General features: G+C 51.4%; 1 protein-coding gene across 6 annotated transcripts; it reads left to right on the top strand.

Annotated features, from left to right (window-relative positions):
* Positions 1-195: 195 nt before the first annotated feature.
* LOC311425265 (uncharacterized protein) lies at positions 196-19,267 on the top strand. Of its 6 annotated transcripts, none has more exons than XM_084500932.1 (4): positions 196-267; positions 4,275-4,473; positions 8,790-9,602; positions 10,122-11,434. In XM_084500932.1, the coding sequence occupies exons 3-4, from the start codon at positions 8,792-8,794 to the stop codon at positions 10,943-10,945; spliced, it is 1,635 nt and encodes a 544-aa protein (XP_084357058.1). In that variant the 5' UTR covers positions 196-267; positions 4,275-4,473; positions 8,790-8,791; the 3' UTR covers positions 10,946-11,434. The 6 variants fall into 6 exon arrangements, 5 of the variants coding, with proteins under 5 accessions (XP_084357058.1, XP_084357059.1, XP_084357060.1 ...); XM_084500933.1 differs by lacking the exon at positions 196-267 and adding an exon at positions 4,004-4,079; XR_014686274.1 differs by lacking the exons at positions 196-267; positions 4,275-4,473 and adding exons at positions 8,382-8,595; positions 18,705-19,267 and having other exon boundaries at positions 10,122-11,311.
* The last annotated feature ends 475 nt before the right edge of the window (positions 19,268-19,742 follow it).

Genomic DNA, 19,742 nt, shown 5'->3' with positions numbered 1-19,742 from the left:
CCCGGATTGGGGGGGGGGTCACAGGAAGGGGGGGGTCCCAAGCTAGATTGGGGGGGGGGGGGCACACAATGGGGTGCAAGGCTCCAGGAAGGGGGAGGGGGGGCTCCCAGCCTGGGGGGCTTCGATACAAAGGTTTTTTTTTTGGGGGGGGGGGGGAATTGGGGTGTGTGTAATGCGGGGAGCCCCCCCCGTTCCCCCCCCCCTCTTTTACCCCCTCCCGTGGCCTTACCTGGGTCGTCCCCGGAGCCGGAGCGGAGCCTGTGCAAGGTATGGGGGGGGTGGGGGGGGGGGCACGGAAATTTGGGGGGGGGGGAGGATTTGGGGGGTTCGGGAGATTTGGGGAGGGGGTGGGGAAAATTTGGGGGGGGGGAGGAAATTGAGGAGGGGGATTTGGGGGGTTGGAATTGAGGGGGGGGAGAGATTTGGGTGGGGGGGCAGAAATTTGGGGGGGGGTGGGAATTTGGGGGGGGGCTGAAATTGGAGGGGTGCAAATTTGGGGCACGGAGGGGGGTGCGAATTTGGAGGGGGGGGGCTAAATTGTGGGAGGGGGGGGGATTTAGGGGAGGGGAGCAGCAATTTGGGGAGGGTCCGGAGATTTTTTTTTTTTTTTTTTTTTTTTGGGGGGGGGAGGCGGTCCGGGATGGCGGGAGGGGGGTGGGGGGAGGGGTCCGGGAATTTTGGGAGGGGGGGGGGGGTCACGGGGGGCCGAAGGAGCCCCCCCGGAGGCCGGGGCAGGAGCGGGGCTGCCGCGGCTCCCGGCGGCGCGGGGGCGGTGCCCGGGGGGGGCCCAGGTGGGCGGGGGCGGGCGGGGGGCGGAGCCTGAAGGGGGGGCGGGGCCGAGGGGGGGGGACGAGGAGAGAGTTGGGGGGGGGGAGGACACCGAACCCCCCCCCCCCCTCCAACCCCCCCCCAGGCAGCCGGAGGCGGAGTGGGGGGGGGAGGATTTGGGGGGGGCGTTTTGGGGGCGTTCGGGGTGGGGGGGGGGCGATGATTCCTTGCACAAGTACTCAGCGCCTTGCACGCTCACCCAGCTCCTTGCACACATATACAGGTCCTTGCACGCTCACCCAGCCCCTTGCACAAGTCCTCAGTGCCTTGCACACCCACCCAGCTCTTTGCACACATATGCAGGGCCTTGCACACTCACCCAGCCCTTTGCACAAGTACACATCTCCTTGCACGCTCACCCATCTCCTTGCGCACCCACCCAGCTCCTTGCACACCCACCCAGCCCTTTGCACACATACTCAGGGCCTTGCACACTCATCCATCTCCTTGCACACTCGCCCAGCTCCTTGCACACCTACCCATCTCCTTGCACACTCATCCATCTCTTTGCACACCCACCCAGCTCCTTGCACGCTCATCCATCTCCTTGCACACTCATCCATCTCCTTGCACACTCGCCCAGCTCCTTGCACACGTGCTCAGCTCCCCACACATTCTCCCCCCCCCCCCCCCGCTGTCCCTGACACGCTCGCTCATCCCCGCTAATCCGGGGGGGCCGCATCCTGCCCAGGGGATGACGCAGCCGGGCAGCTGATCCCTGCTGGCCCCACACTTGGGGGGCTGCCCCACACTTTGGGGTTGGGGGAGTGGGGGCACCCACCCTGCTGGGTGGAATTCGGGAACCGCCCCCCCCCAGAAAAAAAAAAAAATCCCATTTTGGATGGATTTGGGGGATTTTTGAGCGTGCAGAAAAAGGGCAGTTTTCACCCCAAAGAGCAGGAGAGGAGAAGGGATTTCACCCTCAGAGGGAAATAAAAATTTGGGGATAATTCACCCGCTTTTGGGGCATTTCTTCCTTTCCTCCCCCCCCCCGTGTCCGTTTGGGGCAGAATTGCCTCAAAACCCAGGGTTTTGGTCAGCCAGAAAGTGCCAAAATTGGGACCCTGTGGCCAGGGGGGGGGTCAGTATTTGGGTTCTAATTTTAGTTTTGGTTAATTTCCTTATTTCTTTATTTTCAGGGGGTTTCTGTTCATTTGTGTAATTTGCATTTGATTCTTTTTTACTTTAAAAAAAAAAAAAAACACTTTTAAATTATTTATTTGGTTATTTCTTTATTATAATTTTTAATAAATTGTTCTTTTTTTTTTGTAGTTTTGTCTTTGTCTTTTTTATTTGTTATTTCTTTAATTTTGGGGGTTCATTTTTTAATTTTTATTTTAATTTGGGGGATTTAATTTTAATTTAATTTATTTTAATTTTTACATTTTGCTTTCATTTTCTATTTATTTTTTAATTTAAATTTTTATTATATGTCTACCTTTTGTTTTCGGTTTTTCATTTATATTTTTTTTGCTTTTTTATTTTTGTTTTATCTTCTTTTTTTTTTTTTTTTTCATTTATATCTTTTCATCTTTTAATGTTTGGGGGAGTTCATTTGTGATTGCTTTTATCATTTCTGAATTGTCTTCTTTTTATTTTTTTTTTATGTTTCTAAAATTAAATTTAAAGAAATAACCAATAATTTAATTTAATTTGATTTCCTTATTCCGTTTCTCTACCCTGTTGGGGGCGCGGAGCCCCGGCCCCCCCCCGGCCCCGCCGCCTTGGTGCAGCCCGGCCGCGCCTGTACGGCCGCGGGAAGGGGCCGGGAGAGCCCAACCGGGAGGCGCGGGGGGGGGGCGGGCCTGCGGCTCGGGGCTCCCTGCGGATACCGGCTGGGGGGAGCCGGGGGGGGCAATGGGGGTAATGGGGGGGGGGCGATGGACCCCATAGGTAATGAGGGGGCTGGGCAGTGCCCCATAATTAATGGAGGGGTACCAAATAACTCCCCATAGGTAATGGGGGGGCTGGGCGGTGCCCCATAATTAATGGGGGGGGTACCAAATAATTCCCCATAGGTAGTGAGGGGGCTGGGCAGTGCCCCATAGTTAATTGGGGGGGGGTCCTAAATAGGTCCCCATAGGTAATAGGTGGTCTGGGCAGTGCCCTGATTTTACTGGGGGGGTCTGGGCAAGATTTGGAAATAAAGGGGGGGTCCAGGGTAGCAGCTGCTGGTATTTGGGGGGCACTTGGTAGTTCCCTGTTGGTAACTGGGGGGGGTTTGGGCAGTGTCCTCCAGTTAATGGGGGGGCTCCTTCACCCACCCTCACCCCAGGGGGAGTCTGGGAGCTGTCCGGGTAGGTTTGGTGATGGGTGACACCATGGGGGGGGAGATCAAGTGGGGGACATCAAGGGGGACTGTCACCATAGGTTGGGTGACACCATGGGTTGGGTGACACCAAGGGGATAGGTGACATCGTGGGTTGGGTGACACCAGGCGTATGGGTGACACCATGGGTTGAGTGACACCAAGGGGATAGGTGACACCATGGGTTGGGTGACACCATGGGTTGGGTGACACCAAGGGGATAGGTGACATTGTGGGTTGGGTGACACCATGTGTATGGGTGACACCATGCGTTGAGTGACACCAAGGGGATAGGTGACATCGTGGGTTGGGTGACACCAGGCGTATGGGTGACACCAAGGGGTGGGTGATGTTATAAATTAGACCACACAATTTACAGGTCTATTGTAATTATTTTATTAATCAAGTAAGCAGACACAAGCAAAACAGCGCTGGGCGGCTGGGGAGTCTCCGCTCCGCAACAGCACACACCTTCCCTTTCCAGGGTAGCTATTTTATAGCAGTCGAGTTCCAGCTTATCGAGACCTATTGAACTGGCTGAGGCTGCGCAGTTTATTGTTGAGAGGGGGGGTCGTTGTTCCTCTGCTGGTGTTCACACGTTGTGCTCGTATTCAGGTGGGGGTAATGAAGCGGCAGACAGGATGTCTGGTTTCACTCAAGGATGTGTATCCAATACTCCCTCCTGTTATCTGCTTGCTTTAATCCTCCCCTTTACCAAGGCCGTTAATTTGTACAACCTTATCTCTTCAGCAGTTTCTCCAAATTCCTCAAAGACAATGAACAAACCCCCCACTAATTTATCACAGGTGACACTGTGGGAATGGGTGACACCAAGGGAATGGGTGACACCAAGGGGTGGGTGACACCATGGTATGGATCGGTCACCCAATCTTTCGCTTGTGGAGGCCCAATCCTTTATTTGTGGAGCCCTTTGCCCACGGAGGTCTGGTGCTTTTCTTCTGGAGGTCCAATCCTTTGCCCATGGAGGCCCAATTCTTTGCTCATGGAGGTTCAGCCCTTTGCTTGTGGAGGTTCAGTCCTGTGCTCTTGGACGTTCAATCCTCTGCTCGTGGAGGTCCAATCCTCCACCCCGCTCTGCTCACACAAGTCAGGGCGATGGCTTTGTCTCTCCCAACAGGCACTCAGAGCACCCAAGTGGAGCACAAGCAAGCACCAGAGGAGGACTTGGAGACCGATACCCCAGAGTGGAGGCCGGTGAGGCAGGAGGCCGGTGCGGAGGATGCCCGCAAAGCCACCAGCCAAGCAGAAGAAGCCAAGCAGAAGGCACATGGATGCTCCGAGTGCGGCAAGGCCTTCTGCTGGAGAAACAGCCTGAGGTGACACCAGCGGGGCCACACTGGGGAACGACCCTACAAGCACCCGGATTGTGGGAAGGCCTTTGGCGACTTCTCCAACCTGGTGACCCCCCTCCTCATCCACAAGGGAGAGCGGCTGTACGAGTGCTCTGACTATGGCAAGGAGCAGGGGGCGTGCGTGGGGGACGATGCGCTACGGATTGTGGGGCCATAGAATGGGGTGGGTTGGGAGGACCCTTGAAGATTGCACCTTTCACCTGATGAGGTTGCTCCCAGTGCGTGTCTCCCACCTTGGAGATGCTCCAAGCCACCTGGAGATGGACATCCCAATGCTGGTTGAGCTGGGAGCAGGTGGAGGTGCCTTCCAACCCCAACCCTTGTGTGCTTCTGTGCTCAAAGCCCTGTCCAACCTTGAGCTCTTCCAGCGACGGGGCCACCCGTTAGCTTTCTTGGGCAACCTGTCCCGGTGTCCCGAGGGGGAGAAATTTCTCCTGAGGGGGAGAAATTTCAGGGATGTGGTGCCGCCGCCTTGGTCTCCTGTGACCAGTGACCTCAGGAGGGCAATCTGGAGATGTCTGGGGGACACTGATGCCCCTTGAAGGTGTTTCTTGGGGTAGAACGAGGGTTTTTGGGTCTGAAGCATGGATGCGGCCATGTAGGAGATTGCCTTAGGTGCCTTTGGTGGGAGGCAGGGGTCTTGCATCGCTCATGGGACCATCACACCCAAGACCCTCCCAGCATCTCCATAGGGTCCATGCAGAGAAAAATGTGTGTGTGGAGGAAACACTGCCTAGTAAACAGAAGCACTCTGTATTTTATTTTCTCTATAAAATAATGCTGAAAATAATTTTCCACGCAGCCTTTCAGATTCATGTACTGTTCACTTCCCAGCTTTACTCCCAAGTCCTGCTTGACGCTCTCACTTCCCTCCAACATCGCATCCTCCTCTTTCCACTCAGCGCAAAAAACATCACTCTGTTTTGACCCAAATATTCACTTTCATGTGTTTTGCTGCAGGATTTTTCTCCTGGTGGCCCTAAGCTGATGTGGGTTTGGTTTGTGAGAGCTGATAACATGGTGGTGGCTCAGGTATTGCCCGGTGGTGTTTGCGCCATGTCATTAAATGAGAGAGGATGGGGTCTAGGGGGTCTTTCCCTTCTCCCCAGTGACCATCTCGATCCAAACCCTTCCCAATTCTGAACTCTAAATGCTGGAGACAAAAAAAAAAATAAATGCTGGAGGATCCCCTTAAATCCCAAACACGTCTCCCAAGATGTTTGATTATGGCAGTTCTGTTTATTCCACGTTCGGTTCCATGCGAGAAATCTGGAGCATCCCTCCGTTACAAAGATCTCACTCCTCCCCCCACCAAAAAAAAAAAATAAATAAAAATAAAAAAAAATAAAAAAAATAAAAAGCGCCGCGGAGGTCGGTTTTCCCCCTTTCTTAACCCAAAAGCAGAGAAAGCGCTGTTGGGATGCTCACCCAAGGGATGCTCCCCAGGGATTTTTGTGCATGGGATAAAGCAAAGCGGGGGGGATGCCTGGGCCCCCCCTGTAGCCTCCCCCCCCTCCCCGTGCCCGCAGCGCTGCTCGGGGCCGGTTGCAGCCCGGGGCTGCTGCGGGGGCACAGGAAGGGGCTGGGACAAGGGCGGACGACGGGGACCGGTGAGGGGGTGGCGGAGACTGGGGGGAGCCCCCATCCCTGGGGGCAAGCAGAGGGGCTGCCCCGCTCTACCCCAAACCCATTTTGCACCCTTTACCCCCTTTTCGCCTCCTTTGGCCCCTTTTTCTTTCTCCCCCCCCCCCCCTTGTCCCTTCCTTTGCCCCATTTTCCCACCCTTTTTCCCCTTTTTTCCTCTTTTCCCACCCTTTTCCCCTCCTTTTCTCCTCCTTTTCCCCCTTTCCTCCCTTTCCCCCCCTTTTCCTTCCGTTTTCCACCCTTACCTTCCCTTTCCCTCCTTTTCTCTCCTTTTCCCCTCTTTTCCCCCCTTTTCCTCTCTATTTTTTTACCCTTTTCCCCAGCTTTTTCCCCCTTCATCCTGCTTTTCCCCTTCTTTTACCTTTTCCCTCTTTCTCCCCTTTCCCTCTTTTTCCCCTTTTATCCCTTTTCCCCTCCTTTTTTATCCAATTTCCCCCCATTTTCCTCCTTTTCCCCTCCTTGTTTGCCCCTTTTCCTTTCCTTTTTCCCTCTTCTCCCCCTTTTCACCCCTCTTTCCTTCCCTTTCCCTTTTCCCCTCCTTTTTCTTCCCCTTTCCCATCCTATTCACCATTTCCCCATCTCTATCCCTCCGTTTTCCTCCTTTCCTCCCCTTCTACCCTTCCCCTCTATTTTTCTCCCCCCCCCCCCCCCCCCATTTTCCTCCTTTTTCCCCCCTTTCTCCCTTTTTTTCAGTGGATGCTGATGCCCCAAATCAAGCAGCAAATGTGGGGTTGAGCCCCAGGAGGTTCCTTTTTTTTTTTTTTTTTTTTTGGGGGGGGGGGGGAGGAACGGAGAGCCCATGCACGAGCAACACCAGATGGTGGAGCAAGGCTTTGGGTCCAGGTGCGGGGCAGCCCCTCCACCCCACAACTCCACGTGGAGCTGGATGGCGAAGCCCTCCTGTGGGATTTCCACAAGATCACAGAATTTTAGGTCAGAAAAAAACCTCTAAGATCATCAAATCCAACCTTTTGGCACTGTTTTAGCGGGCACTGCTGCAGGCAGGGTTCTCATCCCCACAGCTGTGGGGAGGATGAGCAAGAAGGGAAAGGGAAATCTCAAAGACTAGGTGGAACAAGAAATGGCAGAGGACGAGGACGAGGATGAGGACGAGGATGAGGATGAGGAGCCAACACAAGTCCCATCTTAGTGACCTCGTTGGGCATTTTGGGGCCAGAGAAGCTGATTTCAGTGATGTTCTCCTCATCTTGGCCTCAGGCTGAGATTAAACCTTGTGGGCACTGTTAATTTGTGAAATCTCAAGCATTTGGGGGATTTGGAACATCTCAAGCATCTTCTTGCTCCATGGCAGTAGCCAGGTTTTGTACCCTCTGTAGCAAGCAAAGAGGGGAACATTATTTCTTTGTCTTTTTCCCCTTTGTTCTTTCCTCTTTCTCTTATTTTTGCCTCGACTGCCTTACGTATTCTTACATTTAATACAATTCTGATAAGTTTCCTTGCGAATTACCCACTCTGGCCCACCCAGGGAAGCAGAGGGGAGGAGATGCAGCCTGTGGGGTCAGGGAATTGCTTTATCCAACCCATGCACCCCATGCTGGTGTGCAACCCAAGCCCATCTCTGGGTAAAACATCCAAGGACAAGTCAACCAGCCTTAGAAACCACGACGCCAAAATAATTCCCAACTGGAAACCAGCCTTACCCCATGCTCTGGCTCTCCTAAAGAACATCTCCATGAGAGCAAATCTCTGTCGGTACCAGCATTTCCTCACCTGCAAACCCAGGAGGATTTCTTCTCCTGTTTCATCCTGATAAACTGAACCCCAGGTTTAATTTCCACAAGCCCAACCACATTTTGGCTTCTCCAGTTGAGTCCTGTTATTTTGCTTTTGGTTTCATGGAATGTGGTATCGCCCCCCCCACTTCCCCTGACATCCCTTGTGAGCCTCTTTTAAAAGCAAAATGTCACAAAATCCAGCCCGAACAGCAAATTCAATTTGCAGACAGCAATGCAAACCCTGCGCGAGATGCAAGCTCTCCCTTAAACCCATTTTTTTTTTACCCAAATTTTCAGGAAGCCCCGACGGGGGCTGCACCCTGAAGGATTCCCTCCCCCGCCCCCCGAGCTGCTCTCCCGCCTGGCTTTGATCATGGGATAAAGCAAAGCAGGGAGGATGCCCGGCCCCCCCCGCAGCCCCCTCATGACCGCAGCCCCCTCTGCAGCACTGCTCGGGGCCGGTTGCAGCCCGGTTGGGTGTGCAGAGACACAGGAAGGGGCTGGGACAAGGGCGAGCGGAGGCTGCAGCGGGGGAGGGTGGAAAGCTGGGGAAAAGGTCTGGGGGTGTGAAGCAGGGGGGTGGCGGAACAGGGTTGGGGTCCTCCAGGGCCCCCCGACCCCCCATCCCGTTGGGAGCGGGTTGGTTTCACGCATCCCTCCTCCCCGACGCGCGGTTCGAGGGTGCGGAGGGAAACACACCTTGCAGGTGGGTTGAGCCCCCCCCCACCAAAAAAAAAAAAAAAAAAAAAAATTAAGGGAGTGGAGGGGTGAGGACAGAGGGGTTGGGGTGGGGGAAGCTGTGGCATGGCAGGCTTGGGGAGGGATTTGGCAGGTGCCTAGAAGGATGAGTGCCGCGGGAGCGGGCACGGCTGCATCAAGGTCTTCTCTCTGTTGCTGCAGGGATGAAGAGGATGAGCAAGAATGAAAAGGGGAAGGTGAGGCACACGGTGCACGTGCAGGTGGGGGAAGATATAGTGGTGATAGAAGACGATGAGGAGGATGAAGAGGACAAGGAGCTGGGGCACGGTGAAGGCTCAGAAAGCTGTGAAGGACACGAAGCCAGGCAGGGGTTGCAAGAAGGTGAGCAGGAAAGCACGGGTGGCGAAAGAAAGCCACAGGTGAAAGCCAAACGCAGGAAGGGAGCGTATAAATGCAACGAGTGCGGGACGACGTTCAACTGGAGGCATAACTTGGTCCGTCACCAGCGCCTGCACACGGGCGAGCGGCCCTACAAGTGCTCCGAGTGTGGGAAGGGCTTCAACGACAGCTCCCCTCTGCTCATCCACGAGATGCTCCACCGCGGAGAGAAGCCCTACAAGTGCCTGAGCTGCGGGAAGAAATTCATCCAGAGCTCCCACCTCATCGCCCACCAGTCTGTGCACACCGAAGAGAAGCCCTATGTGTGCCCCGACTGTGGGAAGCGCTTCGCCCGCCACCAGTACCTCATCATGCACCGCCGCGTCCACACGGGCGAGAGGCCCTATGAGTGCCGGGACTGCGGGAAGAGCTTCCGCAAGAGCTCTGACCTCGTCCGCCACAAGACGGTGCACACGGGTGAGAAACCCTACAAGTGCCCCGTGTGCGGGAAGGGTTTCACCCAGAACTTCCGCTGTAATGCTCATAAAAAGGTCCATCTTGTGGAGAAGGTTGACCAGCAGGATTCTCCATCGCAGGACACCCAGCAGAACAGCTCTGAGAACACGGCCTCACCAGGTAACCACCCTTTACTCAAAATAGGTGTTTTCTCCTCCAAATTTCTCCCTTCCCTGGATAAGCCTTTCCTGCGTCCTGGTCATGAATTGTGGGAAGAGGGAGAATGGAGCCATGCACAGAAAATGGTTCCCATGCTGTTATCCTAAGGTCCCGCATGTACCCGTGAGCAAAGCTCCATTCTCCACGGTGGGTCTATCCTTGAGAACCTCTGTGGGTTGAGCTGGGGCTGTGCATAGGGGTGGGAAGGTGAATGGGGTGGGAATTTCAATGAGATGAGAAGATCAACGGCATGGGTAGGTGCATGGGGTGGGAAGGTGAATGTGATGGGAAGGTCAATGGGATGGGAAGGTCAATGGGATGGGAAGGTCAATGGGATGGGAAGGTCAATGGGGTGGGAAGGTCAATGGAATGGGAAGGTCAATGGGGTGGGGAAGGTCAATGGGATGGGAAGGTCAATGGGATGTGGAGACCCTTGATTTTCTGTGGGCCAATTCCCATCTTGTCCTTGTTCTCCACCAGCAGGTGCTGGTGGCCACAAAGAGGAGAAGCCCCAACCAGTTGACTCCCAGCAGACAGAAGCAAATGGCCCCAGCATGAGGATGGAGGAAGGGGCTGCGTGCCAGGATCCTGAGCAGGATGAGGCTCTAAAAGAGCAGTCAGAAGTGGAGCCATGCCCTGTGCAAGGGCAGGGGGATCTGGATGATCCTGAAGGCACTTTGGAGGATCCCAAAGAGTCGGGTGTGCATCCAGGTATCTGTGTTGAAGGGCAGACGTACGAGTGTGCCAACTGCAGGAAAACCTTTGACTGTAGCAACAGCCTGAGCCAACACCAGCAGCTGCACACGGTGGAGCAGCCCCACAAGTGTCCCGAGTGTGGGAACAGCTCTGATGACAGCTCCGACCTTGCTTCCCACCAGCTGGAGAAGTGCTGCAAGTGTCCCGACAGTGGGATAAAACTCGGTGACAGCACCAAGCTCCGACAGCAGAGCTCGGTTCACAAATCTGAGAAATTCTATCTCTGCTCTGACTGTGGGAAGTGCTTCAGTCGCAGCTCCAACCTCAACCAGCACAAGAAGCTCCACACTGGGGAGAGACCCCACAAATGCCCCGAGTGCGGGCTGAGCTTCACCAACACCTCACACCTGATTGCTCACTACCGGATCCACACTGGGGAGAGACCCTACAGGTGCCATGAGTGCGGGAAGGGCTTTACCATGAGCACTAAATGCCTGAAGCATGAGAGGACCCACACAGGAGAAACTCCCTACAGGTGCTCCAAGTGTGGGAATTGCTACAGGACCAAGATTTCCCTGATGTCCCACATGAGGATGCACATGCATTAAGATGCAAGAGGAGCAGATTGTGCCCTGCAAGGAGAATTTGCTATAAGGACAAGCTTTGGGTGATGCTCCAGCACCATTTGGGACAGGGTTCTTCTTCCCCAAGCCTCCCAGAAGAAGAGAAATGGGACCGAAGGCAAAGCTCAGGAAGTCCCCCTTGGACAGCATCCTCCCTGCTGCGTCGCCTCTTGTTTGCATCAGGTCTGTGTGGCTCCCGAAGCCTTTGCAGGGCTGGGAGACCTGCAGGGAGATCAGCACGCTGGAAATCTTTATCAAAGCTGTCCTCCTGGCAACGGTGATGCTATTCCCCAGGGATGCTGGCAGTCACGCCGGTCCTCCCACGTGAGACAGAGGAGGCAGGGACGCCTGGTGAGACAGCTGCAGCAGAAGGATCACATTCATTGTCTGATCAAGCCGACCTTGTTGGGCATTTCTGGGCCAGAAAAAAAAAAGATTGCAAATCAGATTCTCCTCCCCCCCTTATTTTCAGGCTGGGCTTAATGCTCATGAGCAGCACTCAAGCATTCAGTGACGGAGGGGTTGTTGAAATCTCAGGCAGTGGGGGGGATTTTCTTGCTCCATGGAGGGAGGGGAATGCTGTTTCTGTACCCTCTTGGCATCAAGCAAAGGGTCGAATGTTCTTCTTTTCACTATTGTTTTATGTTTCAATTTTATTTTTTTTCACTTAATAAAATCCTGATGGGTTTCTGTTGTGATTTAACCCAGCCGGCAGCTAAACACCACACAGCCATTTGCTCACCCTCCCCTCTCCCTCTCTGGGATGGGGGAGAGAAAGGGGAAAGTGAAGCCTTTGAGTTGAGATAAAGACAGTTTATTAAGGCAGGAAAATAATAATAACAACAATAATAATAACAATAATGATGAGAATAGTACTACTATTAATAATGTGTACGAAACAAGTGATGCACAATGCAATTGCTCACCACCTGCTGACCGATGCCCAACCTAACCCCGAACAGCCCGGCCACCCCACCCCGGCTAGCCACCCCTATATATTATTTGACGTCAGATGGTATAGAATATCCCTTTGGCCAGTTTGGGTCAGCTGTCCTGGGTCTGCCCCTCCCAGCTCTTGCTGTACCCCCAGCCTGCCCATTGGAAGGACAGAGCGAGAAGCTGAAATGTCCTTGGCTTGGTGTAAGCACTGCTCTGCAACAATTAAAACACCAGCATATCAGCACTCTTCTCATCCTAATCTAAAACACAGCACCCTACCAGCTGCTAGGAGGAAAATTAACCGTCCTAACTGAAACCAGGACAGTTTCCATGTGAAGTGTGGGCAGCGTGGGCTCTGCATGGGGATGGAGCTGGACTGCTCTGACCCTTTTTGGGGGTGCAGAGGGGAGGAGATGCAGCCTCTGGGGTTGAGGAATTGCTTGGGAAAGCAGCCCAGGGCTTGGGGTGGGCAACTTCATGCAAACCCACACTGATGTCTTTCCTGTTTTCCTAAGAAACTGAGCCAAATCCCCCTTGAAGTGCAACTTTACAGGAGCACCCTGTCTAATTTTGGCTGGGAGATGCTGGGAGAAAAGATAATGGCCTAAGCAATACATTTTTGTGTATGTGGGTGATCCAGCAAGGTCTTTGAGCCCCTTCCCATCTTTTCGCCCTGTAAGGGTTTTGTGTGAGGTTGCAGCTCCTCCGTCACCCACTTTGTCCTGTACCTTGGATGCACGGGGCTGCATGGCCAAACCTTCCCTTGGGGTTTTAGCAGGGTTGCATGCACATCATGGTTGTGGGGTTCTTGCAGGTATGGGGAGGATGAGCAAGAAGGAAAAGAGAAATCCTGAGAAGGTCCAGGAGAAGGTGGGACAAGGCTTGGGGGTGATATGGGGTGATGGAGAGGAGCTGGGGCATGGTGGAGCCTCGGAGAACCATAACAGGGAAAAGGGGAAGGGATTGGGAGAAAGGATCCACCAAGGGGGAAGCCCAGGCAGCATTAGGGAAACTGAGCCCCAGCCACTAGTTTTCTCCCAGAAAAAGGTTTATGTATGTGCTGACTGTGGGCCCTCATTCAACTGGAGGAGAAACTGGACCTGAAACCAGCACTTGCACATGGGTCAATGGCCCTATAAGTGCCCTGAGTGCAGGAAGGGTTTCAGCATGAGCTCCTGCTGCATCGTGCATCAGTGAGTCTGTAGAGGGGAAGAGGCTGAGAAGCTGAAATTTCTATTGCAGGACACCCAGCAGAACAGCTTTGAGAACACAGCCTCACCAGGTAACCACCCTTTACTCAAAATAGGTGTTTTCTCCTCCAAATTTCTCCCTTCCCTGAATAAGCCTTTCCTGCATCCTGGTCATGAATTGTGGGAAGAGGGAGAATGGAGCCACGCACAGAAAATGGTTCCCATGCTGTTATCCTAAGGTCCTGCACGTACTCATGAGGCATCTGGAGATTTGCTCCACTCCCCATCCCTTGAGGATCCCTCAAGGTCTGTCCTTGACAAACCTCTGTGGGTTGAATTGGGTGAAAGCTGCTCATGGGGTGGGAAGGTCAAAGGGGTAGGAGGATCAATGGGATGGGAAGGTGCATGGGATAGGCATATCAATACGGGAGTGAAGGTCAATGGGATAGGAAGGTGCATGGGGTTGGAAGGTGCATGGGATAAGAAGGTCAATGGGATGAACATGGGAACAAGGTCAATAGAGGGGGAAGTTCAATGTGGGAGGAGGTCAATGGGGTGGGGAAGGTCAGTGGGATGGGGAAGGTCAATAGAATCAGAAAGTGCAGAGGGTAGGAAGGCCAATGGGGTAGGAAGGCCAATGGGATGAGAAGGTCAATGGGATGTGGAGACCCTTGATTTTCTGTGGGTCAGCTCCCATCTTGTCCCTGTTCTCCACCAACAGGTGCTGGTGGCCACCAAGAGGAGAAGCCCCAACCAGTTGATTCCCAGCAGGCAGAAGCAAACGGCCTGTATTGGGTCTGGCTGGGATGTTAACTTTCCCTGCAGCAGCCCATACAGTGCTGTGCTCTGCACTTGTAGCTGGAACAGCAGTGTTGTCACACCAGTGTTGTGTCTACTGCTGAGCAGTGCTGGCACAGCATCGGGCCTCTCTCTAACCCTCCTAGGGGGTGGGCAAAAAAAGTGAGAAAAGAAACATCACCAGGGCAGCCGACCTCAACCAACCAAAGGAATATTCCATACCATATGATGTCACACTCAGCAAGAAAAGGTGGAAAAAGGAAGAAGGATGGGGGTGGGGGGGGAGGGCTCTCATTGTGAAAACGTCGGTCCTCCTCCTGAACACCGGCTACGTGTGTTGAGGCCCTGCTTCAAGGAGGTGGTCAAGCATTGCTCAGTTGTGGGAAGTAGAGAGTAATTTCTTTCCTCTGCACTTCCACATAGCCTTTGTTTTGTTTTGTTTTGTTTCCCTTTCCCCCTCCCTTTTCCCCTCCCCCCCCCCCCCCCTCTTTTTTTCCCCTTTAGGTAAATAGTTTAGTTAATAATAATCTTTCCTTAATAATTATTATTATTTTTTCCCTTTAATTAAATTATCTCAACCCGTGAGTTCTTTACTTTACTTCTTCCCCTCCTCATCTAAGGAGGGGGAGTGAGAGAGCGGTTGTGGTATTTAGCTGCCTAGCACAGTATAACCACCACAGTCCTTTTTGGTGCCCAACGTGGGGCATGAAGGGTTGAGGTAACAATAAGATTGATTAAAACGCTTACAACTAACACACTTACTTACTAGTCACCATGTTCAGTGTCCTGTTAATATTGGCTTGTTTGATCATATGTCACGCAATCCATGTCATATTCTCCTTTCTCCTCTATATCCGATCCGAGAATGTGCTACAATGTGTTCATTTTTTTTTTTTTTTTTTAACTCGCTGTGCTGCCAAGTGCTGGCCTTGAGTTTAATCTGGCATTCAGGCTCTGCACTGTTATCATTTGGGTCTCATGGAAACTATCTTTTAGAGAATATTCAGAACTACACTGCCTTCCTTTCCTCATCAGTTTATGAATAATATCAGGAATGGTACCTCCTCCTTCTTTCACAGTGGGCTAATTACAACAGTTTTTGAGTATTTTGAATATCCATGTGTAACCCATATATTGCTATTTCTAATTCTGAATAACGGGTTTCCTCTTCTCTCTAAGATTAGTTGATTGTTTAGAAAGTTTACCTGGGGATCTGTCTCAAAACAGTCTTGTGGCAGGTGGCAAGGTGTGTGGGAGGATATAGGCAGGTACCTGTCATGGGTCTCTCCTCCAATAGTTTTGAACTTCACCCCTGAACAAGTGTAAAATCCTAAAAACCTGATAGAATGTTTGAGAGTCGTATGTCCTGACCCTGACAATGACCGAGACTGACAGCTTGCAGCATTGTGCTGGGTCCTGGCTTACTCCTATCAAACACGGTTTAACATCATCCAGCACCTTGAAGAGAGGGAGGAAGTCTCTGAATCTGATGACCAAGTAACACATGCTGTGACTGACCCAGAGGACCAACCAGCTATGGTATCAGTTGCCCCCATAGTCAAGTCAAAACAATGGAAATGGAAGTCAGCTCATTTAGTAAGAGAAGAAGCCTCTCCTAAGAAGGAGGGAGAAGGGGAAAGGCAGGCACCTCTAAAGCAGAGCCATCACAAAAACAGCAGGAAGAAGAGATGGAAATCATAAAGGAATCAGAAACCACTCGATCCCTATCCCTGAGTGAGTTGTGAGAAATACATGTATGAAAGGATTATGGTCGACGCCCAGGTGAACACATCCTCACCTGGCTGCTTTGATGCTGGGATGCTGGGGCCAATAGCCAACAATTAGAAGGCAATGAAGCCAAGCAGCTGGGATCCCTCTCTAGAGAAATGGTAATTGACAAAGGAATTGGGAGAGGGACACAGGTTCTCAGCCTCTGGAGACGACTCCTGGCAGCTGTGAAAGAAAGGTATCCCCGTAAGGAAGATATCAAGTAGGCAAGTGGGCCACTATGGATAAAGGTCTCCAACATCTGTGGGAATTAGCTGTGCTGGAGATGATTTATAGTGATTTGGTCACTGCCCAGACACCTCAAGATCCTAATGAAGTCCGGTACACAACATCCATGTGGTGTAAATTTGTGCGGAGTGCACCATCAGCACATATCAGTACACTGGCAGTAGTTCAGTGGGATGAGGAGATGGGACCAACAGTGCATAATCTGTCCTGCCAGCTTCAAAAATATGAAGACAATCTCTCTGATCCACTATGGGCCTGTGTCTCAGCTGTGGAGAAACTGTCCGAAAGACTTGACCACCTTGTAGAATGAGCATATCCCTCCTCATCTAGATGGAGTGGTATTTCAGCCACTAAGAATCAGTATTTTCCTGCTCAAGAGAGAGAGTACCCAAGACGCACACCATGTGGCACCTTGTGGTTTTATCTGCGTGACCATGGGGAAGATATGAGGAAATGGGATGGTGTACCTACTTCAACCCTAGCTGCTCAGGTACGTGAACTGAAAGGAAATACAGCAGCAAGAAGAGGGGCTCCTAAGAGAAATGCTGCTCCAGTTTCTGTTGGGCAGTACCCCAGAGGCAGTAGAAGAGCTGATGTTATTCTTGACCCTGATGAAGGGACCTCTACCTCTCATTTGCAAGAATTAAGTGGCAGACGCTCCAGCCAGGACTAGAGGGGCCCTGCCTCTGGCCAGGTAGAGGAGAGGGATAACCGGATTTATTGGACTGTGTGGATCCGATGGCCTGGCACATCAGAACCACAAGAATACAAAGCTTTAGTGGACACTGGTGCACAATGTACCTTAATGCCATCAGGCTACCGAGGGACAGAACTCACCTGTATCTCTGGAGTGACAGGGGGATCCCAACAACTATCTGTACTGGAAGCTGAAGTGAGTCTAACTGGGAATGAGTGGCAAAAGCATCCCATTGTGACTGGCCCAGAGGCTCCATGCATCCTTGGCATAGACTACCTCAAGAGAGGGTACTTCAAGGATCCAAAAGGATACCGGTGGGATTTTGGCATAGCTGCTTTGAGCACAGAGAATATTTGGCAGCTGTCTACCCTGCCTGGCCTTTCAGAAGACCCTTCTGTTGTAGGATTGCTGAAGGTTGAAGAACAGCTGGTACCAATCACTACCACAACGGTGCGCCGACATCAATATCACACCAACCGAGACTCCCTGATTCCCATCCATGAGTTGGCTCACCGTCTGGAGAGTCAAGGAGTGATCAGCAAGGCTCGCTCACCCTTTAATAGTCCTATATGGCCAGTACAAAAGTCTAATGGCAAGTGGAGGCTAACAGTGGACTATCGAGGCCTGAATGAAGTCATGCCACCGCTGAGTGCTGCAGTGCCGGACGTGCTGGAACTTCAGTACAAACAAGAGTCAAAGGCAGCCAAGTGGTACACCATAATTGATATTGCTAATGCATTTTTCTCCATCCCTTTGTCAGCAGCATGCAGGCCACAGTTTGCTTTCACTTGGAGGGGCATCCAATACACCTGGAATTGACTGCCCCAGGGTGGAAACACAGCCCTACCATTTGCCACCAAGTGATCCATTCCGCACTGGAATAAGGGGGAGCTCCTGAACGCCTGCAGTACATTGATGACATCCTCATGTGGGGCAACACAGCAGAAGAAGTTTTTGAGAAAGGGAAGAAAATAATCCAAAAATCCTGAAAGCTGTTTTTGGCATTAAACAGAATAAGGTCAAAGGACCTGCACAGGAAATCCAGTTCTTGGGGGTAAAATGGCAGGATGGACGTCGCCATATTCCAAAGGATGTGATCAATAAAATAGCGGCAATGTCTCTGCCAACTAGCAAAAAAGAAATGCAAGCTTTCCTAAGCCTTGTGGGATTCTGGAGAATGCATGTTCCAGTCTATAGTCAGCTTGTGAGTCCTCTATATTGAGTGACTTGAAAGAGAAACTATTTCAAGTGGGGCCCCGAGCAACAACAGGCCTTTGAACAAATCAAACAAGAAATAGCTTGTGCAGGCCCTTGGGCCTGTCCATACCGGACCAGCTGTGCAAAACATACTTTACACTGCAGCTGGAGTGCATGGCCTCACCTGGAGCCTCTGGCAGAAAACCCCAGAAGAAACTCGAGGTTGACCTCTGGGTTACTGGAGCCAGGGCTATCAAGGATCAGAAGCCAATTACTCCCCAACTGAAAAAGAAATACTCACAGCATATGAGGGTGTTCGAGCTGCTTCAGAAGCTGTGGGTACAGAAGCACAGCTCCTGTTGGCACCATGGCTACCTGTGTTACATTGGATGTTCAAAGGGAAAATTCCCACTACACACCATGCAACTGATGCTACATGGAGTAAGTGGATAGCGTTAATTACACAGCGGGCTTGAATGGAAAAACCTAATCGCCCAGGAATCCTGGAAGAGACTGTGGAATGGCCGGAAGGCAGAGATTTTGGAGTGCCGACAGAAGAGGTAACTCGTGCTGAAGAGGCACCACCATGTAATGAGTTGCCAGAAGACAGAAAGCAGTATGTGTTGTTTACTTACTGATTTTTGGCACTGTGTGTGTTGAGGCCATGCTTCAAGGATGTGGTCAAGCATCGCTCATTTGTGGGAAGTAGAGAATAATTTCTTTTCTCTGCACTTCCACATAGCCTTTATTTGTTTTGTTTTGTTTCCCTTTCCCCCTCCCTTTTCCCCTTTCCTTTTTTTTTTTTTTTTTTTTTCCCTTTAGTTAAATTGTTTAGTTAATAATAATCTTTCCTTAATAATAATAATTATTTTTTTCCCTTTAATTAAATTATCCTTCGTGTGAGAAGCCAAATATTTGCTTGGACAGTGGGAAGAGCTTCACCCAGAGCACCAACCTTTTTATTCGTTGGTGATTCCACACCGGGGAGAGACCCTACAGCTGCCTGGACTGCATGAAGAGCTTCTGTAGTAGCTCTGACCTTGTGTGACACCAGAGGACCCTCAGCGGGGAGAGACTCTATAAATGTCCCGAAAATGGGAAGGGCTCCAAGTGCTTCACCCACCAGAGGAGCCATATGGAAGAAGCTCCCTGTGAGTGCTCAGTGTGCAGGAAGAGCTACAAGGCCAAGGTGTCCCACCAGAAACTGCATGTGGAGGAGAAAACGTTGTGCAAGAAGGGGGTCAGCCCATCCGGAGCTGGTGAGACCTAAAAGTCCAACCCTAAACCACTAGCACCTCATAAGGAAAGGAACCTGCTCTTCTTCAGGTAACATCTGTGGGATGTTATCTGAGTTTCAGCAGAGTTTCAGCTGCTTTTCTTCTTCCTATATTTATAAAGAACAGCTGAATTCCCTAAAACATTGGCTAGGGAAGGGGTCAACAGGTAAGATGTGGAAAAGCACATTTTTAACTTACTAAGAATTAAAGCTTTTAAAGATTTATTTTTTTTCCTCCTATTTAAGTGTTTTTTTTTTTTTTTCTTTTTTCTTTTTTTTTTTTCACCTTTCACATTGGTTCCATGGCAGGTTCACACAATTTTGTTCCATTGCACAGGTTTGAACACCAAATCCTTGCACCACTCCGCCCAAGGTTTCTGCACTTCTGTGGCGAGGACCCAGTGCTCCCACAGTGCGTTGAATATTCATGGTGATTTATTTCAAGCTGGGTTTAGTCAGAGCCAGGGAAAGTGGGTGGAAAAGCCCTTATTTTTGGTCTATGCGTATAAACCCCATTCTCTGATTGGTATCTTCAGGACAAAGCCTGAGTAGAAATTCTGATTTCTCCTAAAAGAGTTTTCTGTGTGCACACCTCATGATTTTCCACCTCCTTTTCTTAAGGAATTACTCATCAAAAGTCAATTTGCTGACTGCTAGGCTGTTCAGGAG

Source organism: Aythya ferina, assembly GCF_964211825.1.
Source record: "Aythya ferina genome assembly, chromosome: 30".
Classification (NCBI taxonomy): domain Eukaryota; kingdom Metazoa; phylum Chordata; class Aves; order Anseriformes; family Anatidae; genus Aythya; species Aythya ferina.
The sequence above is the reverse complement of the archived record's forward strand: the minus strand, read 5'-3'. Positions and strand labels throughout refer to the sequence as shown.